Source organism: Podarcis filfolensis (assembly GCF_964270895.1).
Source record: "Podarcis filfolensis genome assembly, chromosome: 4".
Lineage (NCBI taxonomy): Eukaryota > Metazoa > Chordata > Lepidosauria > Squamata > Lacertidae > Podarcis > Podarcis filfolensis.
Genome location: NC_139607.1, coordinates 76,487,833 through 76,504,824, shown reverse-complemented (window position 1 = coordinate 76,504,824; position 16,992 = coordinate 76,487,833). Strand labels below are relative to the sequence as shown.

General features: G+C 39.0%; 1 protein-coding gene across 6 annotated transcripts in view; it reads left to right on the top strand.

The window, feature by feature from the left end:
* NBEA (neurobeachin) overlaps positions 1-16,992 on the top strand; it is a 361,568-nt gene that overhangs the window by 151,440 nt on the left and 193,136 nt on the right. For all 6 annotated transcript variants that reach the window (XM_083608943.1, XM_083608944.1, XM_083608945.1 and 3 more), the window contains one exon: positions 2,541-2,707. In XM_083608943.1, the coding sequence (XP_083465069.1) occupies positions 2,541-2,707 (167 nt within the window). The remainder of the gene's footprint in view (positions 1-2,540; positions 2,708-16,992) is intronic.

The window sequence follows — 16,992 nt, the reverse complement described above, 5'->3', positions numbered from 1 at the left end:
CCAGAAAATTAGGAGTAGCTGCAGAGAGAAGGAGAAATCTGAAATTATCTTGATGCATTCTTAGTAGCCCTTGGACGCACATGCATATAATTCTTTGAGTCCCTGCCTAAAAGGGCAAGACATATGATTATGACATTTCTAAAGTACAGCAACATTTCAGATGCTTTTGATCTTTATATTTGTTTCTGTTTCTACATTCATGCATGCATTTTTTAAAATGAAAAATCTGCTAGATACATAAGACTCAATTTCATATTTATTACTTATTTTGCTTCTGTTTTTGTTAACAGTTATTCTCTGCGTGAAAATCTTTTTAACCAAGTAATACAGTTAAATGTATCCTTTTCACTAACCTTCCTTTTCAATGTTGTAAAGGTACAAAAACTGTGTGGTTTGACATAACTCTAGCTGTAGAAACTCTAATTTCGTAAATGTTATTGAGAAAGTCCAATTACTGTATTCTAGAACCACAATTTCCACAGTTAACATTCATTCATTCTGTTAGCTTCTGTAATTGCTCAGAATGAAAAATGAACATTTGATTTAACTGTCCAATGAGCTGATGAAATATTAACCTCATTACAGAAGAAGATCATTGTACTAATTGGTGCTTCTTGGTACAAGAAGATAAATTGAAAAAATAATTAACCCCATAATGTCTGTGCTCTCAAAACAAATTTAGCTAAACTTTTAGCATTACATAATGGGTAGAATATGCAGGATGCACAAATATATTTGCATGCATGCACACACATACAAAAACACACACACTGCTTAGTATATAGTTTACTGACTGATCAGTAGGAAGTAAACTTGGTTCTATTCTCCAGTGTTCTGCCAATGGCCGTTTACTGGTGCAGTGCTGGGGAGAGGCGGTTTGTGGTGTGGGCACAGCCTGGCAGGGACCATCTTTCCTGCCTTGCACAGCCACTGGGGAATGCTCATGCCTCCCTCCATGGCCTCATGAAACACTGGGAACTGGCTGTTTAAAGTGGCCAATGAGAGATGGGCTGGGTAGCTTGGCTGCAACGCCAGACCTGGTGGATGCAATTCTCAGTAAAGTCCACCTATATTTCATATAAGGAAATTGCGCTGGAGTCTCCCAGCTCAGTTCATTATGGGAATTCTCACTCTTCCACCCTGCATTATTTGGTCCTGCCTAAAGGTGAGCAGGAATGGAATACTTGTTCGCCATATTCAACACCTGGGAAGGAACCCTGAGGATCATCCAGTCTGGTGGTTTTCACATCTAGTCTGGTCACATATTTTTGGCTGATAAGGCACTGATTTGGATCCTTAGCCCATTAGGTACCCTGCTAAAGGGGTCCAGGAGGGGGTGTCTCTGTTCAGGAGTCACTGGATACAGGACCCGATGGGACATAGGAGCCTCCGAAATTGGCAGTCCTAGTGGGATTGCCTTGGTTTGATATACGTTATAGGATGACCCTTAACTCAGGGTCGACCCAGCCAAAATAATCAGCAGGTGGGTTGGTTGATCCTACTTATGCAGCGCCTCTGCCACAGCCTACCGACATTTATAATAAATAAAGTTTTGGCCTATTTTCAGCCAACACCAATGTCCTGTGTCTTTATTTCCTGGCTCTCTCCTCATACTTGTCACGTGCATACTGCACTTGGGTCTACAATGAGTGCTTAACTTTACTTTTATTAAATTGTAATCTCGTGTGGGTGTTAAACTGGTGCTCAGCTCAGATTGGGCATTCATATACGAGCTGGAGCCTCCACTCTTCATGGCTCTCAGCTAGCTTACTTGCACATGTCCATCCTCTTGAGTAACCTCATCATCTCCTCTGCTCCTGTTGGGGGAGGTATGTGGTGGGACCAAGAGCCAGCCAGGAGACCAGGCAGCTGCTGTGGGGATCTATCCTGGGACAAGAGTATCCAGATTCACTGGCTTTGAGAGATCACTAGCAGGGTGGTGATCTGTTGAAGGGTTCTGTGCCCCTTGCTCTTCTGGGGAGACATCAGCTTTGAAGTTTGAACAAGAGTAAATTCTGATTTACTCAACAGTCACCAAATGTTGATACTACAAGACACCATGGGTTCCCGCTATGTGAATATACTGGAGCAAACCTCAGGTTTGCGCCAGGGCTGCCCCATCCCCATGATACAAGGTGAGGCAATCACCTTGGGTGGCAGGATCCACAGGGGCAGCAGATCCGGCCTCCAATGAATGTAGTCCTCTGTACCCACCCCAAAGCAGCTTTTGATGGCCAGGGACTGCATGTGATGTGCTTCTGGCTGCAGCTGGATGGTCAAATGAGCATATATCACAGACCCCTCTTGGGTTAGAAGAGGTGTCTCACTGCTTGCACTCTTTTTTGGATCCATTCCATGGATCACATTTAGCACAAAGCAGGTTTATTAAGCAAATGTCACTGTACTTCATTTATGTATATATTATAGTGAATGCTTAAAAAAGTAGCAATTGCGGAACACTGCCGGGGGGGGGGGGTGGTCTTCTTCAGCCACTTTCCAAAACTGCCTACTGAAAAAATAAACATGTTTTCCCTTTCTAGTCACAGTGTGCCCAATATGCTGCTGACAGAAGGGAAGAGGAGAAGATGTGTGACCATCTTATCAGTGCTGCCAAGCATCGAGATCATGTTACTGCGAATCAACTGAAACAGAAAATACTGAATATCCTAACAAATAAGCATGGTGCTTGGGGAGCTGTCTCACATAGGTATGTTGTTAATCATCGTAACATAATTATATGCTTCTGAACTGGTATTTTAAATGGATGTGTCATGTCTTTATAGTGAGCAGTCGAGACTGTAATGTAATTCACCAGAATCCGTTCCTGATCATACAGCTCATCCTGTGTTATAGGCATATTCTGGTACTGAATGGAATCTTATATTTAGGTTGTCTGCTATCAGATGAGGAGTCTGCTGTCAGTTGCTGGGTTTTGCACTCAGAAACTCTGCTGCCATCATTTATTTCTATTTATTTTATAAAGTGAATGGTCCAGTCATCATGGCAGTGTCCCAGAACCAAAAGTGGCCTTTCAGTATCTTGCAAAATTCATTGTCCCTGCTTTCATGGCAAATATCTCCTGGCATTTCCTTTGTCAGTCCACCCCAGGTCACCCCAAAGAATTCATTTTTTGAAACATGAATCATGGAAGCGGAATAAATTAAGAAAAATAGTAGGTGTGCATGCAAACACATAAAGAGTTTATTGTTTATTATAATCACATGATTTAAGAGCCAAGAAGAAAAAAAATCTGTGGTGCGTTGGTATATAGTTGGCCTTATAGCATAGTTTTGCCATTTTATTTTTCCCTTTGTAAACTAAGTGTTTTTATCAATTTTGTGGCACCAGTTTCACCTTTGTTCTCCTTCTCTCTTTTATTATTGGGTCATAGTAATACTTTGAGAATGAGATTATTTGGTTTTAATTTTTTGTCCAGCACTTGTGGCATAAGCTTTCATAAACCTCACTTGACTTCACTGGATGAATGAAATGTTATCCTGAGTTGGCAGTACAAATATACATGGGGTAATGATTTCATTTCTTCCCTGTTTTTAATTACCTTTTCTGCATTTTATTTACTTCTGACTTTTGTCTGTCTGTCTGTCTATCAGTCTATAGATAGATGTATGGATGAACAACCTTGGAACTCAAGATAACTCTTCATTCATCTGGTGAACTGTAGTTCACAAATGCTTACGCCATAATGTATTTTTTTTAATCCTTTAAGATTCCACAAGATTCCTTGCTATAGATACAATGGACTTAATAGAATACTGGTGCAGTGAAGAGAATTAGTGGGTTACGGTTATCTCTGAATATAAACTTTATAAAATGGACAGACTACGTGTATTAGGGGTTGTATAAAAAAAAGCATAAGAAACTTAATGGGGACATACTTTAAAAAGGGTAACAAAGAGTCTTGTTAAATTGAAAGAGGGAAAGAGGGCTAAATATCTTCAAAATGCTTGGAGAGTAAGGGAAAACAATTTCCTCTGAAAATGAAAGTATTGCCCAAACAATAACAAAAAGGTAAAACTCTGGCAAAAGAAATGTAAGCTGGAGAAAAGTGAAGGAAGAATTTGAAGACTATAAATTGTATCATTATTTTTTTTAAAAAAATAGTACCAGTAGGAGGAGTCGTTTCCTGATAACAGTGAAACCTCTATCTCTGCCAAAATCCAAAGTTTTATGGAAGCTCAAGTTCTCCAGTTAGGATGGTAGCCCTTTATTGATATGGGCTGGTAATATGAATCTGCATTTGTCGAGTGAAAAGATAATGTTTAAACAATGATTAAAAGGAAGTGATTAGAGACAACACAGCTGTAAAGAAAGGAAGTATAGATCATGAAAAGCCTAAACAAACAGCCATCAAAATGACACAAATAAATAAAACAGTAGGCAAAGCTATCCTAAGCAGGACATGATGTTGAATGGAGAAAAAGCTGTCAAATAAAATGTCAGCTGAAATGCATGGTGCCAGATAAAAAGAGAAAATAGAAACTGAAGCAACAGGAGTGATTTTAGCTCAAATGATAAGGTTAAGTAAACACCAACTAAAAGTGAAACTGGATATTGAATGGTAGACATGAGAAATAATAATATAGAAAGGAAAGACTTTAGAAGGGAGTGGGGAAATGGGGGTGGGGAATGATAAAAGAGCTATACGATAATGAAATGAACAAACCTTTGAAACACAGAGATTGAGACAGGACTTGCAGCAATTCAAACCAGAGGAGAAAGTATTCTTAGAAAATACATATTTCAACATCAATGACTTGAAAAGTGATTATCAAGTCATGGTAATTAAATATGGTATGGGGATATTTAGAATAATGAAGGAAGAAAGCACATGAAATGGAACAATCTACAAGTGTACTTCTTTCAAAAACAATCTACAAGTGTACTTCTTTCAAAATGTTTGTTGTTATCTGCTAACACATCAATTTAACTCCTTGTAGTACATTTTAAATGATTCGCAGAATGCGTCTGCTAAACATTAAAACAATGATCCTAGCAAGTTATTTCAACTGAAAAGCACACAGTTCAAAGATTATACTGAAACTCAACATTATTGATTTCAGAAGGAGTTTTGATTCCCTTTCTCACTGCCAAAACAGGTATTTTATTTAAGACAAACGAAACACAGGTACAACTCCACCTCCTAAAACAAAAAGTGATTTCAGGTAATATTGAGGAAGAAATTGCATAACATCATTGAGTTGAAAGGGAGTTTGAAAGTCATCTGGTTCTTCCACTTCCATGCAAAATGCAACTACGCTATCCCTGATATTAAATTCCTTCAGTGGCGGGGGAGGGGGGACCCACCACTTCCTGAGACAGTTTGTCCCACTCTCTAATAGTTCAGAGCTGGGAAGGTTCCTCAAACATTTAGTTGAATGCTGCTTCCTGCAGTTTCTGCCTATTGATTCTTATCCCACCCTCTGCCGCATCAGAGTACAGATCTCCATCTTCTGCCCAACAAACATGTATTTATGTATATACCATTGCCCATGTCTTCCTTTCTCGAAACTAAGCTTAGTTTCCTGGTTCCTCACCCTCCTGGCCATTCTCCTCTGAACATACTCCACTTTTCTATTGTCCTTCTTAAAATATGGCACCCAGAACTGGATGCAGTGCTCCAGATGCAACCTGAATCACACAGAACAGAGTGAAACTATGGCGTCTCATGATGCCATAGCCCTAGGCTTCTCTTATGTAGCCTAAGATTGCATTAGCTTTTTCAGTGGCTGCACCACACTGCTTGCTCATGTTCTGAGTCACTAAAACTTCTAGAGCCTTTTCACACCTACTGCTTTGAAGTGAGGTCTTCATTATTCTGTACTCATGCCTTTGATTTGTTTTCATTTTCCTTAAATGCAGGACTTTGCATTTATCTCAGTTGATGTTCAGTGTTTTTATTTTGCCCAGTCTTTCAGCTTCTCAATATCATTTGGATCTAATGCTGTAAGCTTTCCTGGCCCTCACTCAAACTCAGGTTTCTGTTTCTGCCAGAAATTTAAATATGTAAATCTAAGTGTTACAATGGGTAAAGTGACAGTAGGTGAATTGCATGGTTAAGCAGAAGCTGAGATGTTGATCCAATGAGTGACAAACCCTCTGTCTCTTCCTTTGAAGAACAGGGTGGGCATAAGCTTTCACACAGCGAACAATAGGTTTCTCTGGTCTGGGGAAGCAAACAGATGCTTCCCAGAGTGTGCTGGACCTGTGAGACTTGTTCGTGCCAGTGCTGGCATCTCCATGTATCCAAATTACTCTCAGGCATCTCCTCAGGAGAAAGCTCCTTACTGACAGGAGTGCCAGGAGGAGCTGGCAGCATGGGCAGCAGCTATCCCTTTAAGGTACTAAAGGTGTTTGATAACACAGTAGTGGGACACCTGTCTGGCAACCCACTTGAACCTTCCCCAGGATCCATCTCCTGATTCTCTCAATCACCAGCCCCCTCCTCCAGCTGAGACATTTCTTGAGGGCCCAATTTCACCCCTCCCCGTGGTTGTCTAGCTCCAGCTCCTTGATACCCTCCCCTTCCTATTCAGAATCTTTCCATGATATCTCCACTGAGCTCATGACATAAACTATCCCTCCCAGCTCCATGTTATCTGCTGATTTTGATAAGCACTCCCTATGCACCCTCATCCAGGTCATTTATAGAAATGTTGAACAGCACATGGTCTAGACAAAGCTCTGTGGCACTCCACTTGGGACATCTCTCCAGGTTGACAGAGAGACATTAATGAGCACTTACTGGGTATAGTCATTTAACCAGCTGTGAATCCTATTAACCATAACATCGTTCAGCCCACATTTTACCATCTTCTCAGCAAGAATTCTCAGTGCATAATTTTACTATATAATAAAGAAATTAGAAAATCAGGAAATGGGTGCTTAGTTTCTGTATCAATTTGCATTTAGGATTAATTGCATGATTAGCTTTAATTGTACTCAATATTAAGGAGATGAAAAGAGGATGTGGTAGTTGAGGTGAGGTGAGGTGAGGTAGGTGGTGGGTAGCAGTGCATCTTCTCCTATGTATTATTCCCTCTGCATACTCATTCCCCTTATTATTTTAAGGTGCTGAGTTAAACACTTCGCTGTTTAAACAGAATTGGGTAGTACTTTTAACCGATTGACCAATTCATTTCACTGCTCTTTAATTTTGTTGCTGGCGATTCTGCCTCTTTCATCTTAGAAGTTACTCATCCTTTATATCTTCTTTTAAAATACATTGTATATTGCTTCCAAAACTCTGGTTATTAGGCAGGACATCAATACTTCAAATAGAGTAGTTTTTATGTAAAGAAGCTTCTTAAGCACATCCAACATCCAATTTCTAAGCCCAGTACAAAGTTCTGGGTTTAACCTATAAAGCCTCACGTGGCTCAGGACCACAGTACCTCAAGGACCACCTCTCCCACATATGAAGTGACCCAGACACTGCACTCAGCTTCATGTACCACTTCCCTGAGAGGTCCGGAGGGTGGCAACAGGAGAAAGGGAAGTTCTCCTGCACTGGCAGATGCTCCAATTCCAGCTGCCACTTGTTTAAGTATCATGTGATTGTAGCTTGGACACTAAACATTTTTAATCTCCGCACTTTGTGGACAAACCTTTGCTTTTAGTGAGAAACTGGGGGTTCAATGTGTATGAAAGAGACTTCTGTTGGACGGAAGTGGTGGGATTTGTTGCAAGAAGCTCAACAGCATCTCAAAAGACCTTGTGAGCAGTTCCATATTGAACTACCGCATCATAAATCTATCAGACTAAATTGACTGAACCCAGTCAGAAAAGAACAGCCGGGAACATGGTGTGTGTCAGTCAAGAGCAAAATTAAATCTGCTTCTTTACAGATTTAGCTCAAGATGACTCTCATGGGAATGGATGAGAACAACAATGGTGGTTCTGTAAAACTGAATGTATAACAGAACTTACTGTGAAAGACTTTTGCTTATATCAGTGGTAGGCAACCTAAGGCCACAAGCAGCCCACGGGGGTCGTTTAACCAGCCCACGGGCCACCCCCACACCGAGCCACCCGCTCGGCGAGTCCCCACACGCTGCGCTAAACCATCACAGCATGACGTGGAGACTCGCTTCCGTGGTGCCAGAAATTACGTCTGCACATGCTGAGACACCGGAAATCATGTCTGCGCAGACGCCGGAAATTGCGGCTGCATGCGCTCACACACACACACAATCTGGCCCACAGAACGATCTCCACTGTAGTGAACTGGCTCAGGCTTATATGTTTGTTTGCTTTAAAAATGTATATGCTACTTTTCACATAAAATATCATAGTGGTTCACAATATACACAGATCAGTAAAATAAATAAATAACAAAAGCACCCAGATGAATAATCAGTGCATAGTACAGAAACTACAGTAGCCAGAACCAGGAAATACTAGAGAAAATAGGTAAGTCTTCAACTCTTTGTTGAAGTACCTCACATTGGTAATCTCCTGATTTCCATGGAGAACTCATTCCACATAGCAGGTGCCATGATAGAGAAGGCCAACCTCTGCATCCTGACCAACCATTCCTCAGTAGGCTGCAGTGCAGTCATCCATAGTCGACAGTGTCCTGGGTAGATTATGTGGAAATAACTGAGCTCATAGATAGTCTAATTCCAAGGGGCTCAGGAATTTATGAGGTTATCATTGCATGGTAATAGGAGATAAGCTATCTCTGTTCAGCAATGGTCATAGCAGCATAGGAGCTTAAGCTGCCAACTTCTGCTCCTCGCAACTGAGATACAGCTACAGAGATGCATCCAGGATCACCCCAAAACAATACACCTGCCCTTTCAGAGGGAGTGTGGTTATATCTAGGTGAAAAAAAATCATTTCTCACACCATTGCTTTTGAAACTCTAGTCGCACACAAGTGTCTAATTCATTGCCAACTTGCACATTTTTGGTGTCGTCCATGAGCTTGGTTGAGATATAACCTATTCACACATTTGAATCTCCAGCCGAAACCCTGTTCTGGATTCTGTTGAATTGTAAATGATCATGCAGAAGTATCTTCTTAAATGTAGCAGCCAAGTTTTTTAAATTCCTTCCCGCTTAGGCTTGCAACTATTGTAAGAAAGGGTTTATTGTTCAGCAGACTTTCATGGAGTGGTTTGTTGGGTTCTGGGTCTTGGCCTAATCACTGAAGTGCACAGTTGGTGACTGACTGACTAGTGGGAATACTAGTGTACGTACACAAAGCTGACTGAGTACACACAAAGCTGATTTTCACTAGGAATGAGGTAGGAACAGAAATTCCCCTTCTCCTTTAATTAATTGAGCGTTAAAAGTCACTGCAACCCTCATTCATTGCAACTGTAGAAATTCATTGAACATTTACATGAATTAAATAATATTTTGTTAGGAGTATTCTTTATTAAATTTCTATACAGCCCTTCATCTGAGGATCACAGAGCAGTTTACAATTTTGCAGTAGTTTACATGTTTTGTACGTGGAATTTTATTTCTGGATATTTAATAGAAGAGCTTCCTGTCAGTAATGTGTGCTTTTGGGTAATCTTTTTTGGAAACTACATAATGTAGAAAAGTTTTTAAACTCTTTAAGAAAAGCAATAGGCAAAAACAATCCCCCCCCCAAATGATGCATTATTTCCATGACCTAAGTGTTATGTGGCAGCAGCTGAGCTGTACACTGTTTTTAATGCTACATTAACTTTTCCATTAATGCTGCTGCTGTAAAATATTAAGCCCTTAAGCAATATAAATCTGCTGTCTGATTTTTGTTGCTTGATACATTTGCTATAGTTGCTTCTTAAAATCATCACCCTTGTGCTTTCTGTGAGGAGGTGGCTTTCCTTTTTGTTGTGATGTTAGGTTGGCTGGTACCTGGAGCAAAGGAGTCTTATTAACATCTCCAGAATAAACTTAACTTCGCATCAGTTGATTTAGGATCATATAATCAAAGGAACATGCCCCATAAGCACATACAGTGGCCACTGCTAAATTATTCTTATTTGGAAAGTCAAGTGTCTTCTCATTCTAATCTTACATTACAGTGCACATCATGGTCTCTGGAAATATGCAGCCACATGAAACCATTATCACTGAAACACATAGTGATGACACATTTTCTTATATTTCCCAACGAAGGATGGCCAACAGCCTTTTATATAATAATTATCAACTACATTTTTTGACTTCACCCCTGGAGGCGCACTTCATTGTCTCTTGGGACAGGTGGAGGCCCACAACATTTTTATCCCGCTTTTCAGACCATTATTGTCTCCCAAAGCGGTTAATACAAGAAGAGACACGGGTCCTGCCAGCAAGCTTACAAATGAAAATTGCAATGCGCACAATTGAAGGGGATGAATGGCAAAGGTAGAATATTGAACTGCAAAGAATTGCCAGTTTGGGCCAGGGTGACCTTTTCTTGTTGATGTTCTTGCTTCAGTCGCAGCTGGTGGCTCTTGTTCCTTTGGCCGATGGATGGGGCCAAAGTGTCCTTTCTCCTTGTTTCTGCAGCCTCAGGGAAACTGTCAGTTAGAGCTGAGCATCTTTTCTGGCAGGGAGTGGAGAAGAAACACCATGCTCTTTCTTTGACATCAGAACATAAGAAGAGCCTGCTGGCTAATAAACTATTTTCTTCCACTCTGTCATAGAATTGTAGAGTTAGAAGGTGAACCCAAGGGATATCTAGTTCAACCCCCTCAGATGCAGAAATCACAGCTTATTTATAGCTGTTTATACCTTTGTATCTATTGATTTGTGGAAATGTGATTTGTACATGAAAATTTGATTTCTATATGTGCTGTGTCTCTGTCCATTTTATGCCATTTGGCCATGAGTTATGTAGTCATAGATGATGCTCTAGGGCAGCCTTTCTCAGCCTGTGGGTCCCCAGATGTTGTTGAACTACAACTCCCATCACCCCTAGTTAGCAAGGCCAGAGCTCAGGGATGATGGGAGTTGTAGTGCAACAACATCTGGGGACCCACAGGTTGAGAACCGCTGCTTTAGGGTAACATTTCCCAGACATCCATAGTTCACATGGAACCAGACTAAATTATTAAAAAATGCATTTAAAACAGCAAGTCAGCAGCTGATTAGGTTAGCACTTTCTGACATCTAGAGAAGCCTGGGTAAATAACTGAGTTTTAAGAGATATTTTACGCACCCAACAGATGAAGTTGCCTGAACCTCCCAAGAGTTGGTGCTATAACAGAAAGGGCCAGTTCTGAGAGGCTTCCAATGGCAATTTGTTGGCTGCAGTCTCCTCTGATTATTATAAAGGGTGATTTGGCCTATAGTAGTAGAGGTGGTCTGCTAGTTATACTGTACCCATATTGTTCAGCGCATTATATGTCAATAATGAAACTGTGAGCTTGGCTCGGTAACCAATAGACAGCTAGTGCACATCCTTCAGCACCAGTGTAATATGTTTGTGTGTAAATGTATCCAGTGATTTTTTTCTAAAAAAATGTTTAGGGCTACTCTCATTTTGACTCAAGAAAATCACCCTTTTATAGTTCCAACCAGGAAAAATAAACACACTAAATCGACAAAAGTACAAAGATTCACAAAATGTTTAGGGGTATGTGTACCCCTGCGTCCCCCCAGAAAAGAGCATTGGATGTTCCACTCAATATTCTAGCTGCAGCATTCTGTGCTAGCCATGGCTTCTGAACCAAGTGCAGGGGGAGCCAAATACAGAGCATGGCACACTAATTTCACACTAATTTCTTGCTTTTTATGAGACACTAACAGGTATTGAGCAGTATCTGATCACAACTGAGACAGTGACACATAGGAATAGGAGTTAATCCTTCCTCCACCTGCACAATGGTCCCTGTGAAGATCACGCTGCTCACACTCCTAGAAAGAGGCAGCCAGTTTTAATTGCAGCTTTTCCTCCAAGAGAAAAAACAAAACTGAATTTGGGGGTATAATTGGGATTGAGGCATAGGAATCACGGGGATCAACTGCCTTCCTATCTGCCTCAGTCATGATTATGATTGTGCACCTGCTATTTCTTTTATTTTATTTTAAAGGCACACGAAATGCAATTGCCAGTTTATTTTACTGACCCTGAGATTCTGAAGAAAGACTGTGGTGAGCTGGGGTTCCTAATTGGTGGAATATGGTAGGCATGGCTATGAAAGCATAACAATAGCTGAAAAGGCAGAAACCCCAGGATGCAGTGTTGTGGAAGAAGGGAGATGAATATTATTTTGCTGGGTGCATAGGACCTGGCTGTGCATTTCTTCTTTGGAAAGAAATTGCTGTCTGTGTTGGGAAGTAAGATGATGCAGTTGTCTGCTTTTTGTCCTGAGCATGACTTCTTTTTCAGAAAGTGAACCATATCATTTTGAAGAATGGCCCATATATTGATACTATGTAGAAGAACACTTATAATCTATTTCTAATCAGAATGATTTAGAATTCTATAATGTGTTAAATACTGGCTGCCTTTCACCTGGTTCTGCTCAGGAATTTTTGTATTCAGTGGTTAAAACCACTGCAGTTTTGAAAGGTTCTGTCTGTCATCTTGATTCAGAATGGCATCCAGTTGTATACCACATAGACAAAAATGTGCTCCTTGATCTCAGCAACCGTCATGCAAATTTGATTACAGTATCTTAAGAGATTTCCAGATGCATAGCGAACAAGCAAGCAAACAACTTTCCAAAATATAGCTATCTTCAGTACTAAGTTGCTAACTTCAGTGATGGGCATTGCAGTTGTGGTGCATTATATTGTTCATATTCTATCTTCCGTGTACAAATCTCCCAAGCTGGAGTGGTGGGAAACAATATGGATGTGGTTAGGGGGAATAGAGAGAAAGATCGCTCTTTGCCTTATGATAGATCTCTTGCATCTGCAGTGTTTTGGAGATTCTCACTTGTTGGGAGCACTTTTCATCTTCATATTGACAGGGAAATGTGAATAGGCAAAATGTTACATTTTTATGGTAGTTAATAAGAATTTAGTTTACATCTTCAGTCTTTTGGCACTATGCTAAAGCTGAGAAGCCTTTATTTTATAATGAAACAAGTCTATTAGATCTTTATGAATCCTGAGGAAAACATCAGTATCTGTATTCAAAATTTAAAATGAACCAGATCTATCTGTTGAGAACTCTTTTGGCAGCGATTATTTTCACTGTCATCTAAACTGTATTTCACTAGACCTTTCAGTACCTTTTGTTGATGAAACAAAGTTTATGAAATAAATTTCAAGATTATTTTCAGTAAAGCTGATGATATATGTTCTTTTACTGAGGTTATATCAGAAAATCAATATTTGTAAAATTGAAACAGTATAGGTTTGTATTGATCTATGTGGCTAAATCAAAACTAAAGGCTTTGTAACAGCTTTCTTAGACAGCCAGCTACCTACTAGTGGCAAACTATCAATTTTAGCTTTCTACTGATAAATCAGCTTGAAAATTGGATGTCAAATTTTTTTCAGTGAAGTAGTGATTTTTTTATGCCCTTTAACCTTCCCTTATATATTAGATAGGTTTATAAGGCTAAGCTTACCTTCCGTAGCCAGTTGTAAAAAGAAGAGGAGACATTTAGATGGTATTGTTTGTATTTTTTCAGAGTTCTTGAAACCTAATATTATTTCCTCCTTTGTGTTTTCTCATGAGCTTGGAGAATAAATATTTTGAGATTAAAAAAAAAAATCATCTGTGATATTTCAGATGGATCTGTCTTTGACTCTATTTCAAGCAGTTGGGATCAATCTTAAGATTTCAGGAATCATTTGCTTCCTAAAGGGGGAGGCTTGATATTTTGCATTAAATGATTGATTTCTTGCTCTGGTGTTAAGATTTTTAACAACTGTTCTAACTGCCAATTACAACTGTGCAATAAGGTGTTCGTTTGTAAGATTGCATGCGTGTTTTTTCTCCTTTCCCATTTTTATAACAGAGCAGATGGCAAGCGTCCTCTTAGAATGTACCTCAGTATGTTATATGGTCTAAAGTAGGCTATAAACCCTTTGACTATAAGGAATACGGACTTCTTTTGAGTGTAATGGTATAGTCCTTGATGACATTTGACAGTACTATACCTTTATGCCTCTAGTCGAGACCATAAGTTAACTTAGGAAAGGGTATTGATTGCGAAGTTTTCTGCTGGATAATTACTTCTTGCTGGAGAAAAATGTGGTGTGTATTGATCTGGATGGAAGCATTTCAGTTGCAGTTTCCCTTGGTTAACAGTGAGTGTCATCTTTCAGCCATGATAAATGGTAACTTTGTGGCTCAGTATAATTACTTTGTGGTGAAATGAACCACTCAAACTCTTCTCCTAACCCCCTTTCCCCTTATCAAGGGGCTACCAGAATCTTACGTTGCAGGCCATGATTTACTGAACTAATCATTTTCTTAATAGAACAAAGTCTTCTCCAGTACGTTTTGGAGTAAATATTATTATTATTTGAAGCAAATTGCTTTATTTTGAGTCTGTAACTGTGTTTCTCCCCTAGCTCTTGTCAGTTTATCTTGACCAGAAAAGGACCTTTCCCTTAAGGCCATCTTTTGACTTCAGTGATTGGATTCAGAGAACAATTTGAATGTGCAGTATTGTATCACGATTTCATCAGTGCAGAAATAATACTGTAACAGTCATTTTATTCAGTAGTCCCAGAGTCAATGAGGATAGGATGGACTAAAATCTAAACAAATATAAACATGTAAACCACAATGTCAATTTACAACCACAGTATTTTGATGCAAACAGTGCTATAATACATGTTGCATTTTGAAAACCAATGACTCTGGTTTCATGCCTTATATTTTACAGGACTACTTACTGTGTTACAACTACCACTACTGTCTCATTAAGCATACTGAAGAATAGGCTTATTATTGCCTTGGATTTGTTTCCAAAAGCCAATTTTAGTGTCTAATTCTAGGTCAATGACTCTGCTCACATACAAGTCCAGATTACATACCAGGGGCAGGATCTATTCTACTGCCAATTGGCCCCACAGTTAATTCTTCCTAATGTCTAACTTTAACTTAGCTTGAGGCTATATAGTTCTTTCCCCGGTGATTAGCTGACTGAATAATTCAGTTCATTTATATTGTTGCTAAGATATTTATAGACTATACTGTGACCCTATGTCTTGCTGCTTAGTCTAAATTTAGCAGATTTAGTCATTTTCATAAATCACCATTTTATGTAGGCCGTTGGTTGCCATTGGCAAATTCTCCATATTCTTGATGTTAGGCTGTTTGACACAGTGTTGTAAGGAGCCCATCAAGTTCATGGCTTGAATTTTAAAATGTAATTTCATGTACAGATTAAACTATGTGGAATTTTGTGGTTGGAGCAAGGAGGTCATGTTACATTTCAACTGTGCTACCTCACACCAAAAAAATCAGTTTCACTCCTACATAAAACAACTAAACTAAACTAATTTCTGCTAGAGTTAACAAAGGTTTTGTGAGGACTGGTGGGAGTGGCATTTCTTCAAGTGGTGGTGCAGTGTTGTTAGTTCTGCTACTCAGATGTCTACACCTAACACATGGGAAGTGGATAGGCATCGGGATGGGACAAGCAGTGTGGCCACATTATCCCTCTCTGTGGGTGGACTCATTTCACAAGTAATATTTGTTATTTTTGGTGCAACAAACATTATGGACGTTCTCAAAGCATTGCATACAATATGGATTGAAACAACCTAGAGAGTGTAGAAAATAAAGATTCTGCTCATGTGAATGAAATGCCTGCATAAAATGAAAGTTTATTTCTGAAGTTTGCCTCCTCTTCTTTTCACTGTTATTTTATCTATTAATATTTTATCTATTAGTTCCTGCCTTCCTTTAAAGCCCATATAAGGCAAAATTGCTTTTTCCTTCAGAAGGTATTGTGCTGTAGGTATTTGAAGTTACAATAAACTTGCGCTGATTTTAAACCATAAACCCATATAACTTCATTTCAATTTAATTGTTAAGTTATAGAACAAAACAAAATTAGTTGAAAGAAAACAAAATAAGAAGCGCATATTTAGAAGCAGCTGATCAATTTGTAAAGAGAACCACTTTATCTGTTATCTTTTCCTTTACAAAATCCAATAAACTGCTATTATATTCCTTTTAAATGGTTCCATTACTAGGATTCTATAACAGACTAATCTCTTCATAATTATAATAAATTCCTATAATCAAAGCAGGAACCATTTAAAATAGGAAGAAAGACTGTTTTCCATCAAACACTTTGTTGTTCTCTGACCTTTGGAGCATTAAGCTACAATATAACACTACCTATAGATACAACATAGCTTTTTCAACTTAGCTTGCTCAGATAAAAATAAGTGGTTGAGATCAATGAAAATGTGGATTGACATATTAATAGTTTTTTTTTCCTTTTCAACCTTTCTACAAAGTAGGAAGAATTAAATGGATAATGACACTAGCATCTAACTGGGTATAAAATCTATGGAATTTAGATTGCAACCTTTGTAATTTAGTTAGAATGTAAAGATTCCTTTGAAAAGAAGAGAGATATTAGAAAACTCAATCAAAGTGAGCTGCACATACCACTGTTGCACTTTATGAAAGTATTGTTTTCCTTAACACAAAAACTGGTATTGTATTCAGATGAACAAACAATCATTTCCAGAGATCATTTAAGTAACTGAAGGCTGATAAGATTACGGGAAATGACTATATGTGATCAGAATGGCTTTCATCTGCATTTTGTTAGACCAAGCATTGATTTCACTTTTCAGCTGTGAACAGCAAGAGGCCAGCTGTGGCCAAAGGAGCGAGCAAGCAGTGAACTAGGGTCACAACAGAGAAAATGCAACACTTTTAACGATTACAGCTTAGCAAAAAATCTTCATGTTACAACCGTTTGAAAATTATGTATCCACTGGATCCGCAGACTTGTCAAAAATAGTGGATTTAAGTTCTGAGGAATTAAACCTTTGAACTGTAGTTAAATAAGTAAACATAATTATAAGGCAAAAACAAACAAAGTGGGTCAAATAC